General features: G+C 39.9%; 1 protein-coding gene across 1 annotated transcript in view; it reads left to right on the plus strand.

Moving 5' to 3' along the window:
• The first annotated feature begins 16,704 nt into the window (after nucleotides 1-16,704).
• dntt (deoxynucleotidyltransferase, terminal) overlaps nucleotides 16,705-18,801 on the plus strand; it is a 268,384-nt gene continuing 266,287 nt past the window's right edge. Inside the window, exon 1 of the mRNA XM_060842390.1 lies at nucleotides 16,705-16,916. Coding sequence (XP_060698373.1) covers nucleotides 16,705-16,916 — 212 coding nt within the window. The remainder of the gene's footprint in view (nucleotides 16,917-18,801) is intronic.

The raw sequence follows: 18,801 nt of genomic DNA on the forward strand, positions 1-18,801 counted from the left end.
TCTGCCTTCTACTGCCTTGCCCTGTCATGTCTGTTACTACATGATAGTGAACCTTCTATTAATTAAACCAAACACACAGTAAAGCTCATCTTGCCTTGTAATCTGTTAAAATATCAGTGACAAAGAACTCCCAAATAGCACTATTTATAGAAATAACATCAATTTATTTTTTAACTCTAAAAGTGGGCATTAAGCAAATATTCTAACTCTAAGCCTCCCCTTTCTCTTAACTGCTTATTATCTGTCTCCAACTTGATAACAATATGCTGTTCCAATAAGACATTTATTAAAACTACATCAACTTAATTTCAAAACCACACAGCTGCTGTCGTCTTCTGTGACTTAACTCTTCCAGCTGCTGAAGTCCCTGGGTCATCTTCTTTCTTTTTGCTGCAACTATGTTTCGTATGAAAAGAATCTTTGATAGAGAGGGTTTTCTAATCTCTTGGGTCTCTCTTGATGGCAGTTGCTCTCTCTCCAATTTTCAAAATGCCTACATTTTCATATCTCCAACATCATCTCATTGGTTTGATGTTGGCGAAACAATAAATTCAAACTCCATTGGGTTTAGTATACTGGGGCATAATTTAAACTGATTGGTTAAATTCAAATTATTGTCAATACAGCAACCAAAATTCAGGTATCCATTTCACAGCCAAATTTTACATATTTTCAAATTTTCCAGTACACTCTGGGAGTGCCATTTAGTCATATACACAGGTGCTTATAAGCTCTCAGTTCAGAACAACACTCACTCTCTCTTAAAGGTACAATACATGTCTTCAACTTCATAACATGTCTTTCTGCACTTTGTTTCCTCCACCAAAGATGCCAGGTTACTGCTGTCACACTCACTCTATCTGTGTTACTGTTTCCACATTCCACAAAGACACATGTTTCACCACTACTTCTGTCTTGTTTTGTTGCTTGTCACAAATACAGAGGAAAGAAGCTTATTGTGGTTGTCAGCAGTCCTCTGTTAAGTCGAAGGGATAGTTTTCACTTAGCGGGTCCTGGCGCAATAAGTAAAAGGAAGTTTTCAATTCCAGTCCAGGGGCTTGGACATGATCAGTCAGCCACTCAGGGCAGTCAGAGCCAGGATCTTCCCGACATAAGTGGGGAAAGAACCAAATGTCAGGCAGCCCACCACCAGTCTTGACTCTGTTTCTCTTTCGGTGGCTGTTTTCCTCCTGGAATGAGAGAGAAGCAGGTACAAAGCGTGATGAAAGTGGGTACTTCTGGTGCAGGTGGGAAGATACCCTGAACAAGTGAGTAGACAGCATATAGGGCATGCAGGGTTAGTGTGATGCAGCTTGATGGGTGACAGTGAATTGCAGGCAGTTATAAGAGCAGTGGAATGTGGGTGCAGTAACAGAAATAGAGTGCATATGAGGTATCAGAGAGAAAAAGGTAGAGGCGAGGAGACTAACCTTCTTCCAAGCATTTGGCAAATTGCAGCAAGAGAACTGATCAGGCCTCATCAAAACCCTCCAAAAACTTTCACACAAACTCAGACTTAGCCTAAAAAAACATAAGATTCAGCTCCATTTTACCTCTTCTAACAGTCAGGCAGTGTCAGTATGGTTCTGACAAAATTGTGTTGATCTAATTTATTGGAATGATTAAGGATATAACAAATGAGGTAAATAAAGGGGAATATATGGATGTGGTGATCTTAAGATTTCTAGAGTGCATTTGGTAATGGGCTCATCAAAAAGTTACTACATAAAATAAGAGTCCATGCTGTAAGAATTAATCTATTGGCCTGGATAGAGGAATTGATTAGCAGAGAGGAGGAATAAGTGGGTCAGTTTCAGGTTGTCACGATGTGACGAGTGCCACATGGATCAGTGCTGGAGTCTCAGCTCTTTGCAATCTATGTTAAATGGCTTAGACGAAGGCTCTGAATATGTAGTGGCTAAATTTATTCATGACACAAAGGTAAGAAGAAACTATGTTGTGAAGAGAACTTCACGAGTCTACAAAGGTAGGTTCTGTGAGTGCATAAAAGATGGACAAATTAAGTATAATGTGGGAAATGTGATTTTGTCCATTTTGGAAAGAAGAATAGAAAACAGGTTATTATTTAAATTGAAAGAGATTTTAGAAATCAGCAGTGTGGATGGACCCGGATATCCTAGTACATCAATCACTGGTACGCCCGGATATCCTAGTACATCAATCACTGGTACGCCCGGATATCCTAGTACGTCGATCACAGGTACGCAGGTACAGAAAATAATTAGAAAAGCAAATGGAATGTTGGCATTTATTGCAAAGGGAATGGAATAGAAATGTAAGGCCAGGTTGCTCCACCTTTCCAAAGTCTTGCTAAGATGGCATCTGGCATTTTGTGTGCAGTATTGCTCTCTTACGTATGGACATAATTACATTTGAAGCAATTCAGGGAATGCTCATTTGGTTGATTCTTTGGATGAAAGAGTTATGAAGAAAATTTGGGCCTTTCCCCATTGGAATTTAGAAGAATGAGAGAGAATCTTATTGAAACAAGTTAGCTTCTTAGGGGAGTTGACAGGGTGGATACAGAGAGGATCTTTCCCTCTTTGGGAGACTCTAGCACTCGGGTATTCAGTTTAAAAAGTAGACCGTTTAAGACCAAGGTGATGAGAAATATAGAAATGCAGTAGATAAAAACAGGAGTAGATTATTCAGCCCTTTGAGCCTGTTCCGCCATTCAGTATGGTCATAGCTAATGATCTAACTCAGTACCTTGTTTCCACTTTCTCCTCATACGTTTTGAGCCTTTTAGCCCTAAGAACTATATCTCACTCCTGCTTGAAAATCGTTAATGTTTTGACCTCAACCGCTTTCCGTGGCTGAGAATTCTGCAGCTCACCATTCTCAGGATGAAGAAATTTCTCCTCATTTCAGTCCTAAATGACCTATCCCACATTGTTAGACTGTGATTCCTGGTTGTGGACTTCCCAGTCATTGGGAACATTCTTTCTCTGTTTACCCTGTGTAGTTCCGTTAGAATTTTTAGACACTTCTGTGAGATCCCCTCTCATTCCCTTCAACTCCAGTGAGTGTAATCTTAACTAATCCAGTCTCTCTTCATATATTAGTGCTGCTAATCCTGGAATCAGTCTGAGAAACCTTTATGACACTTCTTCCATAGTCAGACCATCTTTCTCCAGGTAAGGAGACCAAAACTGCACCGAGTACTCCAGGTGTGATCTTACCAAGGCCCTGTGCAATCACACAAGATATCCCTGCTCCTGTATTTGAAACGTCTCGCGAGAAGGTCACCATACTATCTGCTTGCTTCATTGTCTGCTCCACCTGCTTGTTTACTTGGTGCAAGTACTTCCTGGTAAAACAGAAATCTTTTCTCTTGGAGTCATTTGTCTGTGGATCTGTCTTCCCCAAAAAGCCATAGAGGCTGGATCAGTGAATATATTAAAGGCTGAGTACAGGTTAGTGGGCAAGCAGGTAGGAAATATGATTTGAGGCCAATCAAATCAGCCATGATTTTATTGAACAACAGAGCAGATTCAAGGGACCAAATGGCCTGCGTCAGCCCATATTTATTCTGTTCTTGCGTTCTTCATAAAAATGCACTAATACCACACACAGGGCAATGCCCATGGAACTCAGGAAAATTGTGTCAGATTTGATTTACATTGATTTTAATGTTAAACTAATAAGCAAACATCTGTCTGTTATCTTTTCATAACATTGTGCTGAAATTAGCTATAATTGAACATGAATTTTAAGATTATAAAAATCAGAATACGTATATTCATATTTAAAATACTGACTTGCTTAGTGTCAAAGGAGTAAATATATATTAGATTCCCTACAGTGTGGAAACAGGCCCTACAGCCCAACCCAGCCCTCTAAAGAGTAACCCACCCAGACCCATTTCCCTCTGACTAATGTACCTCGCACTATGGGCAATTTAGCATGGCCAATTCACCCAGCCTGCACATCTTTGGACTGTGGGAGGAAACCAGAGCACCCAGAGGAAACCCACACAGACACAGGGAGAATGTGCAAACTCCATACAGACAGTCACCTGAGGCTGGGATCAAACCTGGGAATGTGAAGCAGTAGTGCTAACCACTGAGCCACCCTGCCACCCATAAGATGCATGTTCTAAGTAGCAAGCCTTTAATTCACCAGAAGAACAAATGGAATATGGTTTATTTGTAATCTGAGATCAATTATTTTGAGAATATTGACTATAGTAAAATTGAAATTTTTCTTTGGACTTAAGGGGGAATAAAAGAACCCAAGGCAAGTCTATGGATCTAAAGAGAACAAAATGTGTAAGGATAAAGGAAACACTGATGTTGGACCTGAGAGAGGAAAGATGGACCTTCAGCAAAATAGTGTTCTTTCCCTCTTTGCAGAACAGTTGCCAGCCCGACCTTTAAGCTCTGGTTAACCGCTGAGCAATATGTGGCTCCTTTATAGCATTCAAGAATTGTAACAAATTTTAGCTGTCATTAGACTGGTTTTGGTTGTCTTCCAAATAGTTCTATTGCAGTTATGGTGGTCTGTCTTTAGGGCTGGAGGACGATGAGGAACAGAAAAGATTACAAAATAGAACTGAGGATAAGAGGGGACTGGAATAGATGGCATGGACTATCAAACATTCATTAGATTTTCAGCAAGCATTTCTACTATATCAGGGTCAACGTGTAAAGTGATTCCACTTCACCAAGGCATTTTACCATAATTGGAACCTTAAATTCGGCATGGAGCATCCTAGCTGAAACAGTCAGTCATTGTAGCTTAGAACATTCAGATAACGAGGTCATTTCAGTTGCAGTAAGTGATGTCAGATTAATTTCATGTGATCTGGTGCAAATACAATCCTTCATACAACTTCATTCAGTTTTATTTTCTGTGTAATTATGTACCTTGAAAAAATTAACGTGCAGTAATACAAGGCAGAGAGATAAATGTTCAATTGAATTTTGATTGCAGGAAAAACACTGAAGCATTGGCAGCCAGAACAAGAATCTGTTTTGCACTTTAGATGAGTACCTTGCCTTATTTCTATCCTTGATCTTGAATCAATAGATTTTTACTTCAGCCACTCTAAGGGTAGCAAAGAAACAATAGAAGAGTAGGTATTGGCAGAAGTATGTGATATTTTGAAACAAAGAATTTTCCAAGTAATATGCAGAATTAACAGTGAACTCAACAGACTGAACATCTAAGAAAATAACTTCCAAGTAACTTTTAAAAGGTGATATGTTATAATGAATAACTGAAGGAACAGGAAGTAATTGAATCTGGTTTTTGGTTATGAACCTGTGGAAGGGTAATTGTATATTACAAAAAACTTAAGTGGCACAGAAAATTGCATGGTTGTGCCCAATTAAATTAAGTGATACTGTATTCAAATAGAAGCTTGAGTACAAAATCATGGATGTCCTGGTTTTATGACTTGTTCAAGGAAGGTTGAGCTTTGAGCCATAGACTCATTTATCTCTGCATGTGGTGACTTTTGTAATTATTCAGTTCTTATTCATCATTGGAAACTGAAAAAAATATTGGTATGAGGAAGATAATCATGATTTGAACTCTGGGGAAGCAAATGAGTGAAGAATTGTAATTCAATGACCTGAGGCAGAGGCACGCATCAAACATCAGTTTCATGTAAAGAATGAAAATCAGACTTATGAACTTAGGCAGAGGGCTGGGAATTGTGCAGAGATCTCAAAGCGGAATGACTTAAGATATTAAATACGTAATTTAAGGCGACAATGTGTCACTTATGGAAATGGAATGCTGCAACCACGAGAAACTAGATTTTGTGTAAAGTTAGCAATTGATGTGAGATTTTTTTAAAAAATCTACTCGGGGCCGAAAATTGGCTAGCTGTATTTTTTTATATGCTGAAGTTGCAATCTGAGATCCGCTGCACCTGTTTAGATAGAGGAGGCAGCACAAGATTTTACTGCACCTATCTCATCGGAATGATTGTAACATTGGTCCAAGTGGAGCTTGAGATTTCCCAAACACTGCTGCAGCATTTCTGCTGTGTGGAGCAGAGAACAGCATTACTTGAAAAGGATGTGATCCAGCTGGTCTTCCCTAATATAAAAGGCTCTCTATTAAATAGAAGCTTTACAGCTGAAGTGAAGGAAGCTGGGACAGGAAACTGTGCAAACTGCAGGAAGCAGAATGTTGCAACTCACAAAGTGAAGTTTGCCTGGCACCAAGAGTGAAGCAGCATTTCCAGAAAATGTACCTGAATGATTTTTGAGAAGATTTGTAGCTCAGGTTGATGGTAAGTATGTAAGTTAGCTTGTTGAGCTTGAAGGTTTGTTTTCAGATGTTTCGTCACCATACTAGTGAACATTATCAGTGAGAGTCTCTGATGAAGCGCTGGTGGTATGTCCCGCCTCTCTGTTTATAGGTCTTGGTTTCTTAAGGTGGGTGATGTAATTTTGGTTCTTTTTTTCAAGGGAATTCAGATAGGATCTAAATTGATATTGAGTTCTGGTTAGAATGCCATACCTCTGACAACCACCTGATGAAGGAGCAGCACACCGAAAGCTAGTGTTTCCAAATAAACCTGTTGGAATATAACCTGATGTTGTGTGATTTTTAACTTTTCACACCCCAGTCCACCCCGATCCGGCATCTCTAAATCATGCCTCTAAGAATTCTCATGTGTGTCTTTGTTTTGCCTGTTGTGTGTATTGTCCCAGTCAAAGTGGTGTCCTTCTTTGTCTGTATGTATAGAAAGGAGTGATAATGGGTCATGTCTTTTGGTGGCCAATTGGTATCCTGGTGGCAAATTTCCTGCTAGTTTGTCCGATGTAGTGTTTTTTACAGTTCTTGTACGGTATCTTGTAAATGATATTTGTTTTGTGGTGGTATCTAGTGGATCCTTTAGGTTTATTAGTCACTGTTTAAGTGTGTTGGTAGGTTTGTGAGCTACCATGAATGCAAGGCATCTGAGTAGTCTGGAAGTCATTTCTGATATGTCTTTGATGTAAGGTAGTGTGGCTATAGATTTTGGTTGCATTGTGTCTGCTTGTTTGGGTTTGTTTCTGAGGAATCGATGGATTGTATTTATTGGGTACCTGTTTTTCTTGAAAATGTTATATAGATATTTTTGTTCTGCTTTTTATAGTTATTGGGTTCTGCAGTGTGATGTAGCTCATTGAAATAATGTCTTGATGCAGCTCTGTCTGTGAATGTTGGGATGATTATTTGTGAAGTTAAGTATTTGTCCTTGTGTGTTGTTTTTCTCTAGACTCTGGTTTGAAGCTCTCTGTTAACTATACATTCAACTGTCACGTCGTGGATGGGAGTCTGTTGTCGTTCTCCTCCTCTTTTATGTATTTTATGCCTGTCAGGATGTTGTTGATTGTGTTGTATGTTTCATCTAATTTGTTCTGTTGGCAATGACAAAGGTGTCATCTACATAACAGACCCAAAGTTTGGGTTGGATAGGTGGGAGGGCAGCTTGTTCGAGTCTCTGCATTACTGCTTCTGCTATGAGCCCTGATATTGGTGATCCCAGAGATGTTATTCAGTTGACTTGTTTCTACGTATTGCTATTGAACGTGAAGTGAGTGGTGAGGCACAGGTTCACTAACTTGAGGATGTTGTCTTTGCTAATGAAGTTGGTGCTGTGTAGTATTTGTGGTCTTGGTTTTCCTAGGAGTTATGCCAGAGTTTCTTTGGACAGGTCAATGTTACTTGATGTGAAAAGGGCTGTAATATCAAAGGAGACCATTATTTCATCCTCTTTTATCGTGTTGTATTTAGTGTTCAGGAATTCTTCGGTGGAGTGAATGGAGTGGTGTGAATCTTCAATTAGGCGTTTTAGTTTTTGGTACAGTTCTTTGGCCAGTCTATGTATATTTGATCAAGGTCTACCAATCTCTTATTTTGTTCAGTATAGAGGGCTATCATTTATCAACAAGCAGTGCAGCCTGGTGCTCATCACTCACATCTAACATTTACCACATTACAAACTTGCACACATTTACAAATGCTGCCAGCATCACATTGAGTGTTCCCTCTAACTTTTCTGGGGCATATGCAGAACCTGAATTAGTCTGAGTGGCACATTGTATCCATTGAGCTGAAATCATGTTGCAACTTTTCTCAGTTGATTTACTGACAATTAAAAGCATGCGTTTTTGTTATTTTACAACATTCCACCTGCATGTTGCAACTTTTCACAGGGTTAATTATTAAAGTTAGTATTTATGTTATTTTACAATTGCAAGTATTCTACCTGCTAAAATTATTTGTTTAGCTCAGAAGTCTGAGACCTGTATGATGGTGGTATGTGTATACCACATAAACTACGTGACCAAAAGAGGACACAAGTAACTTATTTGTTGGCAGCTTTTCACACCTGTCTTTATTTGCGGCATAATGATTACAAACGGGTCACCGGACTCGAAACTTTAACTCTGCTTTCCTTCCACATCCAGACCTGCTGAGTTTCTCCAGCAAACTATGCTTTTGTTTTCAGATTTCCAGTATCCACAGTTCTTTGTATTATTGTTGATTGCAAATTTGATATTTAGTCCAGATGAAATATACGACTTGGTATAATGAGTCAAATTGTCCATGTGATCTATTTCTAATCTCTTTTTGGATTTACTTTTAATCAAGTTCATGAGGCTAAATTCACACTCACTTGATGCCTGAAATGTTGTACAAATGTGCTGAAGAATGGACACTTCTTGAAACATTTTTTAGAGCATAGACCACCAAATCACTGACTTTATGAATGGAACCAGTTGAGACTTTTCCCACAACCATAAATTTGAAATCAGAATAGTCCTCATGTATCTTTGTGGCTAAACTTTCACCATTGATTGGCATAAAAGTAGAATGTTTCAATATCAATCACACAGCCCTGTCTGTTCCAAATTCATAATATTCTGTCCTGGTGATTGCATCCTGATCAAATACGTGCCACTCTCGCAATGTCGGTTCTGGAAGTCTGCTTTTCAGATAGTCACATGGCAGTTGAATAAACTGAAGGATTGCAATAGTGTCCACATCATTGTCGAGGGCAGCCAGAATCTTCATCACTCCAATAAACGTTCACCTTAATACTGAATCTTCAGTTAATTAATCTTGGCCTTTGCAAATTGTGTAGCTTCAATCTTTGCCAGACAGCTTCTTTGCAAGAATTTGCACAGAGATGTCAGTTCTTAAGGACATAGTTCAGCGCTGTCAATGCAATGTGCTATTGTGGTTTTGTGAGCATTTTCAGGCAATATTTATTTATTGGATCACTGCACCTATTCACCTGTTTTCTACAGGACTCAATCAAGGCATTGCAGTTTCACATTAGTGCACACATTGCAAAGTGCCTTGACTGCCCTCTCTCTTCATTCAGAGGTTGAAATACCACTGCATCACATGCTGTGACTTTGGGAAAACCTTCAAATTACCCTTTCTTCACAATTGTCCTGCTGAACATGCACCATTCTGAGAAAGAGTTCAATACCTTGTATAATCCACTCCTGTGTCCAAGCATCATGCATTCCCAGATTTTCTCTGTGAACAATACAATGCTGTTCTGAGTAATGTTTGATTTTTACTTATTTATTCATTTTGTTGGATGTGGGAATCACTGGCCACAGTTTTATTGCCTGTCCCTAGTTGCCCCTGAGAATGTGGTGGTGGTAGTACCTTCTTGAACCGCTAGAGAGCACCTGCTGTGGGTTGACCCAGAAAGCCATTAAGGAGGGAATTCCAGGATTTTGACCCAATGACAGTGAAGGAATGGTAATACATTTCCAATCCAGGATGGTGAGTGGTTTGGAGGGCAACCTGAATGTAGTAGTGTTCCCATACATCTGCCCTTGTCTTTCCAGATGGAAGAGGTAGTTGGTTTGAAAGGTGCTCTCTGAGGATCTTATAGATAGTATGCACTGCTGCTACTGAGCATCAGTGATGGAGGGAGTGAATGCTTGTGGATGTTGTGCCAATCAAGCAGGCTGCTATGTCCTGGATGTTGTCAAGCTTCTTTAATGTTGTTGGGACTGCACTCATCCAGGCACGTGGGGAGTATTCCATCACACTCCTGACTTGGGCATTGGAGGTGGTGGATAGGCTTTGGGGAGTCAGGATGTGAGTTACTCACTGCAGTATTCCTAGCCTCTGAGCTGCTCTTGTAGCCATTGCATTTGTGTGATGAGTCGAGTTGAGTTTCTGATCAATGATAACTTCTGGGATGTTGATAGTGGGGGATTCAGTGATTGTAACACCACTAAATGTCAAGTGCAGTGGTTAGATTGTCTCTTATTGGAGATGGTCATAGCCTGGCAATTGTGTGGTATGGATGATTCTTGCCATTTGTCAACCCAAGTCTGAATATTGTCCAGATCTTGTTGGCATTTGGACACATATTGCTGCAGTATCTGAGGAGTCATGAATGGTCTGAACATTGTGCAATCATCAGCGAACCTTATGATGGAGGGAAGGTCATTGATGAAGCAGCTGAAGATGATTGGGCTAAGGACACTACCCTGAGGGACTCCTGCAAAAATGTTCTGGAACTGAGATGGCTGACATCCAACAACTATGACCATCTTCCTATGTGCCCGGAATGACTCTAAGCATCAGAGAGTTTGCCCCCTTATACCCACTGATTCCAGCTTTGCTAGGGTTCCATGATGCCACATTCATCAAATGCAACCTTGATGTGAAGAGCTGTCACTCTCACCTCACCTCTGGAATTCAGCTCTTTTGTCCATGTTTGACCCAAGGCTGTAATGAGGTCAGGAGCTGAGTTGTCCTGATGGAACCCAAACTGGGCATCATTGAGCGGGTTATTGTTGAGCAGGTGCTGCTTGATAGCACTGATGATGACACCTTTCATCACTTGACTGATGATTGCCAGTAGATTGATGGGGCTGTAACTGACTGGATTGGATTTGTCCTGCTTTTTATGTACAGGACATACTTGGGCAACTTTCCATATGTGGGGTAGATGCCAGAGTTGAAACTGTACTGGAACAGCTTGGCTAGGGGTGCAGCATGTTCTAGTGCACAAGTCTTCAGGACTATTGCTGTAATATTGTCAGGGCTCATTGCCTTTGCAGTATCCAGTGCCTCCATTCATTTCTTGATATCATGTTTCGTGAATTGAATTGGCTGAAGACTGGTTTCTGTGATGCTGGGGACCACCTGAGGAGCCTGAGATGGATTATCCACTCATCCCTTCTTGCTGAAGATTGCTGCAAAAGCTTCAGCCTTATCTTTTGCACTGATATGCTGGGCTCATCCATCATTGAGGATGAGATATTTATGGAGCTTAATCATCCACCACCATTCACAACTGGTTGTGGAAGGAATGTGAGATTAGTTCTGATCCGTTGTATGTGGGATTGTTTAACTCTGCTTATTGCTTCTTGTTTATACTGTTTGGCATACCAGTAGTCCTGTTTGGTGGCTTTACCAGGTTGACACCTCATCTTCAGGTATGTCTGGTGCTGCTCCTGGCATGTCCTTCTGCACACTCCATTAAAGCAGAGTTGATCTCCTGGCTTGATGGTAATGGTTCAGAGGGGATATGCCAAGCCATGAGATTACAGATGGCTCACAGCACCTCATGGATGCCCAGTCTTGAGTTGTTAGATCTGTTCAAAATCTGTCCCATTTAACACGGTGATGGTGCCATACAACACGATGGAGGTTATTCTTAATGTGAAGGTGGTGGCCAATGTTACTAATACTGCCATTGACAGATGCATCTGCAGCTGGCGTATTGGTGAGGATAAGGTCAAGTATGTTTTTCCCTCTTGTTGGTTCCCTCACCATGTGCTACAGACCCAGCCGAGCAGTTATGTCATAGAGTCATAGAGTTGTACAGCATGGAAACAGACCCTTTGGTCCAACCTGTCCATGGCCAACCAGATATCCCATCCCAATCTAGTCCCACCTGCCAGCAGCCGGCCCATATCCCTCCAAACCCTTCCTATTCATATACCCATCCAAAAGCCTTTTAAATGTTGCAATTGTACCAGTCTCCACCACTTCATCTGGCAGCTCATTCCATACATGTTCCACCCTCTGCATGAAAAAGTTACTCCTTGGGTCTCTTTTATATCTTTCCCCTGTCATCCTAAACCTATGCCCTCTAGTTCTGGACTCCCCCAACCCAGGGAAAAGACTTTGTCTATTTATCCTGTCAATGCCCCTCATAATTTTGTAAACCTCTATAAGATCACTCCTCAGCCTCCGATGTTCAAGGGAAAACAGCCCCAGTCTGTTCAGCCTCTTCCTACAGCTTAAATCCTCCAAACCTGGCAACATCCTTGTAGATCTTTTCTGAACCCTTTCAAATTTAATACCAGCTTTCCCGTAGGAAGGAGACCAGAATTGCACATAATATTCCAACAGTGTCTAATCAATTTCCTGTAGAGCCGCAACTTGACCTCCCAACTCCTGTACTCAATACTCTGATAAAGGAAAGCATACCAAACACCTTCTTCACTATCCTATCTACCTGCGACTCCACTTTCAAGGAGCTATGAACCTGCACTCCAAGGTCTCTTTGTTCAGCAACACTCCCTAGGACCTTACCATTAAGTGTATAATCCTGCTAAGATTTGATTTCCCAAAATGTAGCACCTCTCATTTATCTGAATTAAACATGATCTGCCACTTCTCAGCTCATCGGATCAAGATCCTGTTGTAACCTGAGGTAACCTTCTTCGCTGTCCACCAAACCTCCAATTTTGGTGTCATCTATAAATGTACTGACTATACCTCTTATGTTTATATCCAAACCATTTAAATAAATGACAAAATGTAGTGATCACAGGCCTCCAGTCTGAAAAACAACCACTACAACTACCCTCAGTCTTCTACCTTTGAGCCAGTTTTGTATCCAAATGGTGAGTTCTCCCAGGATTCCATGAGATCTAACCTTGCTAACCAGTCTCCCATGGGGAATTTTGTCGAATGTCTTACTGAAGTCCATATAGATCACATCTACTGCTCTGCCCTCATCAATCCTCTTTGTTACTTCTTCAAAACTCAGTCCTTTAGAACCTGATGAGCTTGATCAATAATGCTGCTGCCGAGTCACTCTTGGTGGTGGACATTGAAATCCCCCACCCAGAGTACATTTTGTGCCCTTACCATCCTCAGTGTTTCCTTTGAGCGTTGTTCATCCTGGAGGAGTACTGATTCATCAGCAGTGGAAGGACGGTACATAGTAATCAGCAGGACGTTTCCTTGCCCACATTTAACCTGACATTATGAGACTTCATGGGATCTGGAGTCAATGTTGAGGACTCCAGTACAACTCCCTCCTGACTGCATACCGCTGTGCCATCACCTTTACTGGGTCTGTTCTGCTGTCCTGATGGGACAGGACATCTCTAGGGATGGTTATGGTGATGGTGGTGTCTAGGACATTGTCCGTAAGGTATGATTCCATGAGTATGACCTGTCAGGCTGTTGCTTGCGACAGCTCTTCCATTTTTGACACAAATTCCCAGATGTTATTGAGGAGGACTTCGCAGGGTTGGCAGAGCTGTTTCTTTTCGGATGTCTAGGTCAATGCCAAATGATCTGTCCAATTTCATTTCTTTGATATGCTGCAGTGATTGCAAATGAGTGGCTTGCTAGGGTAATTGAGAGTCAACCACATTACTGTGGATCTGGAATCACACGTAGGCCGGACCATGTGAGAACGGCAGATTTCCTTCCCCAAAGGACATTAGTGAACCAGATGGGTTTCATGCTACCAGGTTGCAACTACTCCATTTCTCTTTCCTAGCAGAAAAGAGACTTTGTATGAGGTAAATAGGACCATCTTCTGTAAATCAAAGTCATTGCTAACATAAAGTTGCATAATTGCTGTCACAAAGGAGGCACTGTTGCAAGCAGTCAGTTCCTGCAAAGGTAGTCTTTTAAGCTAGTTTAGATTTTGGTCAAAATTTGATGTACAAAATCAACACTTGCTTTACGGAAATGTCCATATCAAATCATGAAAAGGAGATTTGCAAAATTCGTCAGGAGTTCAGTGTAGTGAAGATGATATACTTGGAAAATTCTAAGGCATAATTCTTGCTGTGCCAGCTCTCAGTAATTCCTGTGCACTTCATCGCATGATCATCAATGTTTTGCAGGAAAGTGTGGATTGTTCATCTTTCTCACAAGTATGACATTATCAGTGAGAACTTTCACCAAATCATGATCATCCATTTCAGGATGAATGAACATCTCTCCAATTCATTTATTCTGTTTCTGCATTGAAGACTGCATTTCAGTTTTGAAGAATTCTGAAAGCCATTCCCTTTCAATATGTGCACAGGATTTCTTTTTTGAAGATTGATTTGCTTTTCTTTTGGACGTGTTTTAAACTTACGAAGAAAACAAGCTTTAAATTCGTAAAAATAAATAAAAGCTGCCATTTGAGTCAATGGTTATTTCCTTCTGGAGTGGATGCCTGCTTCCTTGGAGCTAGCTCCTGATCCTCCAGGTCACTGCTGAGATGATTACAAGCTCCCCAGCAATCTCCGACCCTGTCCCTGCAGGATTCAACTTGGTTCCCTGACTGGGGGTGATGTGACCTGGCATTTTCCCCTTCCCAGAGCTGCTTCACTGACCACAAGTTTATGAAATTTGTCTGGAGCAGGAAGCAATTGTGTGGTTGAGGACTGAATTGTGAAATCCTGAGCTTCCTTCTGGAGATGGTGCTCCAAATCAAGAGTCTCAAGGTTGCACAGGTCTTTTGGCCATTCTGAGCTTCCTCCTGATCCTTGTTTTGAGCTGTGGTATTAAATAGTAGCTACAGATAGAGTGACTTTGGAATGTTTGCTTTCCTCCGCATTGACATCCTACACCCCACTTCAACCATTTTCTACTCATTGTATATTTTCAGATACTCAAGTCCTGGTCTTTGGACATAACTCTTTGCCGTTTGTTAAATTGGGTGTGTTGTTTAATAAAGATGTTTGTGCAATTTTTGTTGAAGACTTCTTGTTGACCGATGGCCAAGGGAACATTGTGTTAGAGAGTGTGAAATGAATATGTCGGTTTTGACTGGTGAGCCCATGATTGAATGCAGATGCTATTGAAGTGAAAGCAGAGTCTCAACTTTTTATATACAATCCAACATTTTCTCCAGACAGTGGATGCTCCTCACTGCCACTTCTTCCTCCCTACCCTCCTAGCCTTATCCTTTTGTGGTCATTTGCAGCAACTGTGCCCATCCCTAGGTCAGATTATCCCCTCTCCTCCTCAGCTGTGTTGGAGACTGACCAAAGGAATCTCCAGGTTTATCTAAATAAAAGTGATTCAAAAATACCTCGCCATAAACTCAAGGAGTGGCCCTTTCATTAGCCCAAATTCCGATCCTATCTTGCAGATACCAGGTCGGTGAATGTTGCACAGATTCATAACTTGGATCTGAAATGTCTAAGGTTAGAACCATGTGACTCAGTAAAACTGTTTGAAATCAAATGCTGCTGATTTGAGTGCAAATCTGAGTCTGTAACAATCAGAACTTACACTCTGGAGATATCCGTATGTGTCCCTTCTCATTTAGAAAATCTCTTCAGGTCACACTGAGAGCAGATAACAACACACACAGCACAAAAAGACATGTCTATTCTGCACAACACCACTTTCTCCAAAGCATTGCAACAAGTGGTGCTAGACAAGGAAATTTCCAGCTTCACTGTTTTGTGTGAAGATATAAATAAAACAATTCTTTCAAAATTTTCCTGTAATGTTTTGGATGGATTACTGATTATAATTGATGCAGTATTAGAAAAATGCTTCTTAGAGCGATAACTTTGATTATTAATTATGTGTTCACTAATTCTAAGTCATTGCAGCAGTATTAAACAACCAGAACAATATCTATATTGACATAAACATCTCAAAGCTTTTCACAAAAAACCTGATCAAGGAGATGGGTTTTAGGCAGCTTCTTAGAAGAGACATACAGAGCCTGAGAAGTTCAGGCAAGAAATTCTTCAACTTATAGATCTCAGACTCCTGAATTTAATGGGAGGTTTATTTGTATGTGTGTGTTTTTATGTGTGCCTATGTGTTAATGTTTATATTGATGTGTGTGTGTGTGTGTGTGTGTGGTCACTTATGTATAGTGGTTAGGTGGAGTTATCATGAAACTTACAATAAAGTAACCCAAAGCTCACACTTAAAGAATGGCTACATGACTGAAATGGATTGTCTACCCCCATGAGAATTCAATGTTATTGAGATAATGGGAAAGGAACATTGATATGGAAAGCATTTCTGTAGTAATCCTGTCTCAATTCAAATGCATTTGTTTTGGATTAAAACAAACTTTTTGCTTGATCTAACTTTTCTGCATACACATGGATATTCAACATATATCCTATAAATCACCTTTCCAACACAGAAAAGAAGAAAAGTTGAAATTTTTGTTGACATCCCAAGATCTGCAAGGTTATGAAACAATTATGTAAATTAGTTTTCAAAAGTTGTAGAAGAAGACGTTTTTTTCTGAAGTGATGCTGCAGGAAACCCCAAAGGGTTGAAATCAATAAACTTTCTTCTGATGCTTGTGCAAAAACTCAGTGACCCAATTCTTTAATTGGTTTGCAGAGTTTGTTTAGAAAATCAAGGGAGGTGACATCACTGAAAGACGTTTAACTAAGTGCAGAGAAGTTGCAGGTGACAGAGACAGTTGAGAGCAGATAGTGTAACTTATATTAAAGCAATCCCAAAAAAATGAGCTCAACAGGAAACCTGGGAGGAATCGGAATCATACCAAAGAGGAAAAGGCAAAAAGTGACAGAAGTCTGCAGTTCACAAAGTAAGCACGAAGTCAGATTTCAAGATCTGACCATATTCGTTGTAGAAAGAAAAATGGGATCGAGCAGAAGAATGTTTCTGATGGATTTAGCACGCAAGAAAGGATTCAGAGTCGACGATGTCATGAGGTACACATTGTGGTTGATGTACTAGCTTGTGTATTATCTTCTTAAAGTACCTACCTAAAATTATGTGATGGGGGCAAGCAGATAGTGTGATGATATTGATCAATTAGAATTTTAAACATGTTATTCAAAACATCTATGAAAATGCACAGCTGAAAGAGATTTGTCGCAAGCTGAACATGACTACACTTGTACATTTTGTTACTTGCGATTTTTAAGTATGATCCATGACACATTCTCTAAATGTAAAGAACCTATTGAATATAATGATATTAACCATGCCTTGTCTCACTTTTTTTTAATGAAACAAAACAATTGATATGCATTCTGCAAGTGTACGGTGATATCAGGATTTTTCTCAGACCAAAAAGATATGTTTTTCTCCAAAAGTGTAAGTGGTTTGAAACTTTTTCTGATATATGAAGATAAACTCAAACCACAATGAGAACCATTCTGATCTCTTACTCATACCTTGTGAATCCATTACTTGTAGTCAAGGGAGTCATTTGCTTCCAAGTACTTACTCTCCTTTCAAAGGAAATTTATCTGACAAATTGACTTTTTAAGGATTTACTCCTGAAGAATGTTTACACAATACATGAATGAAAAAAGATAGTTTGATTTGAATTGGTTTTGCAGATAATAATAAAATATTTCATTATCTCAAACATCATTGGTATGACCAGTAGATTGCTTAGCATGATGAAAACTATGCAGGCATGCTTTTGTTTTCCATGCATGAGAGAAACGCTTGCAGTTATTTGGTGTCTTTTTTGTGTTTTCTTCTACACAGTTTAGAATGTTGCCACAATGCTATATTTTGTGCCAAGTACAACCACAGACATGAGTGCAATGTAGAAATGATGGATCAAGCCAGATGTCAAAATCCCCAGTGGTATAGCTGGGGTGTATGTGACAGGAAGATAGGGGCTTAATAATTGTAAATTATTTTTCTCCAAATAAAACCACAGGAAGACGCACTATGAAATTTCAAACTGTAATTTTACACATGAAGTATTACTTCAAACTGAAAGAATTATTTATCTCACTGAATTTTACCACCTGGCATCAAGGTAATCAAACAAATATGATTTTTTTAAAATTAAAATTACAGCAAAAAAATTACTTGTACAATTTTAGAATATTAAAATGTGTGAGAAAAAGCAGACTAAATATTACGACATTATGACTTTCCATTTTACCTTTCTTTCAAATTATAGTTTGTTTATTTGCAGTTCTCATAAAACTGGGAAATGTTAGTGATGGTGAAATGTAATATATATGTCCTTGAAGAAAGGCAGCAATGGTTTATTAGAATGTTTCCTGGCATGTGGAATGTTTTTTGAGAAGGTATTATAAAAGCTAGACCTATATTCATAAAGTTTAGAAGAGGTGATTTTGTTAAAGAGGATTGATTATTAAATGTAAGGTTCTTTGATGATTGAGTGGGTAGTGACACGGGACTTAGGAGCAAGTGTAGGCCACTTGGCCCTTCAAGGCAGCTCCACCAATCCATAAGATCACGGCTGATCTCGTTGTGGTCTCAACTTCGCTCTGCTGTCTGTCCCCTATAACCCTTATCAATCAAAAATATGTCCAACTCAACCTTGAATATATTCAATAATCCAAACTTCATTGCTTTCTGAGGTAGCTAATGACACTCTGAAAGAAAAATAAATCTTCCCATCTTTAAAAGTGAGACCTGTTACTGTTAAACGAGGCCCCTAGATTGAGCCACTCCTACAAGGTGGAACATTCCCTCAGAATCTATATCCTGGGTAATTTTTGCCCTTGTTGGTATTCTGGGCACTGTCCCAAAAATGGGCTATGTCTGCATCCAATCCTGGCCACCACTCATAACATCAATGCCAACATCTTCATTTTGGAA

This window comes from Hemiscyllium ocellatum, chromosome 22 (assembly GCF_020745735.1).
Source record: "Hemiscyllium ocellatum isolate sHemOce1 chromosome 22, sHemOce1.pat.X.cur, whole genome shotgun sequence".
Taxonomy (NCBI): domain Eukaryota; kingdom Metazoa; phylum Chordata; class Chondrichthyes; order Orectolobiformes; family Hemiscylliidae; genus Hemiscyllium; species Hemiscyllium ocellatum.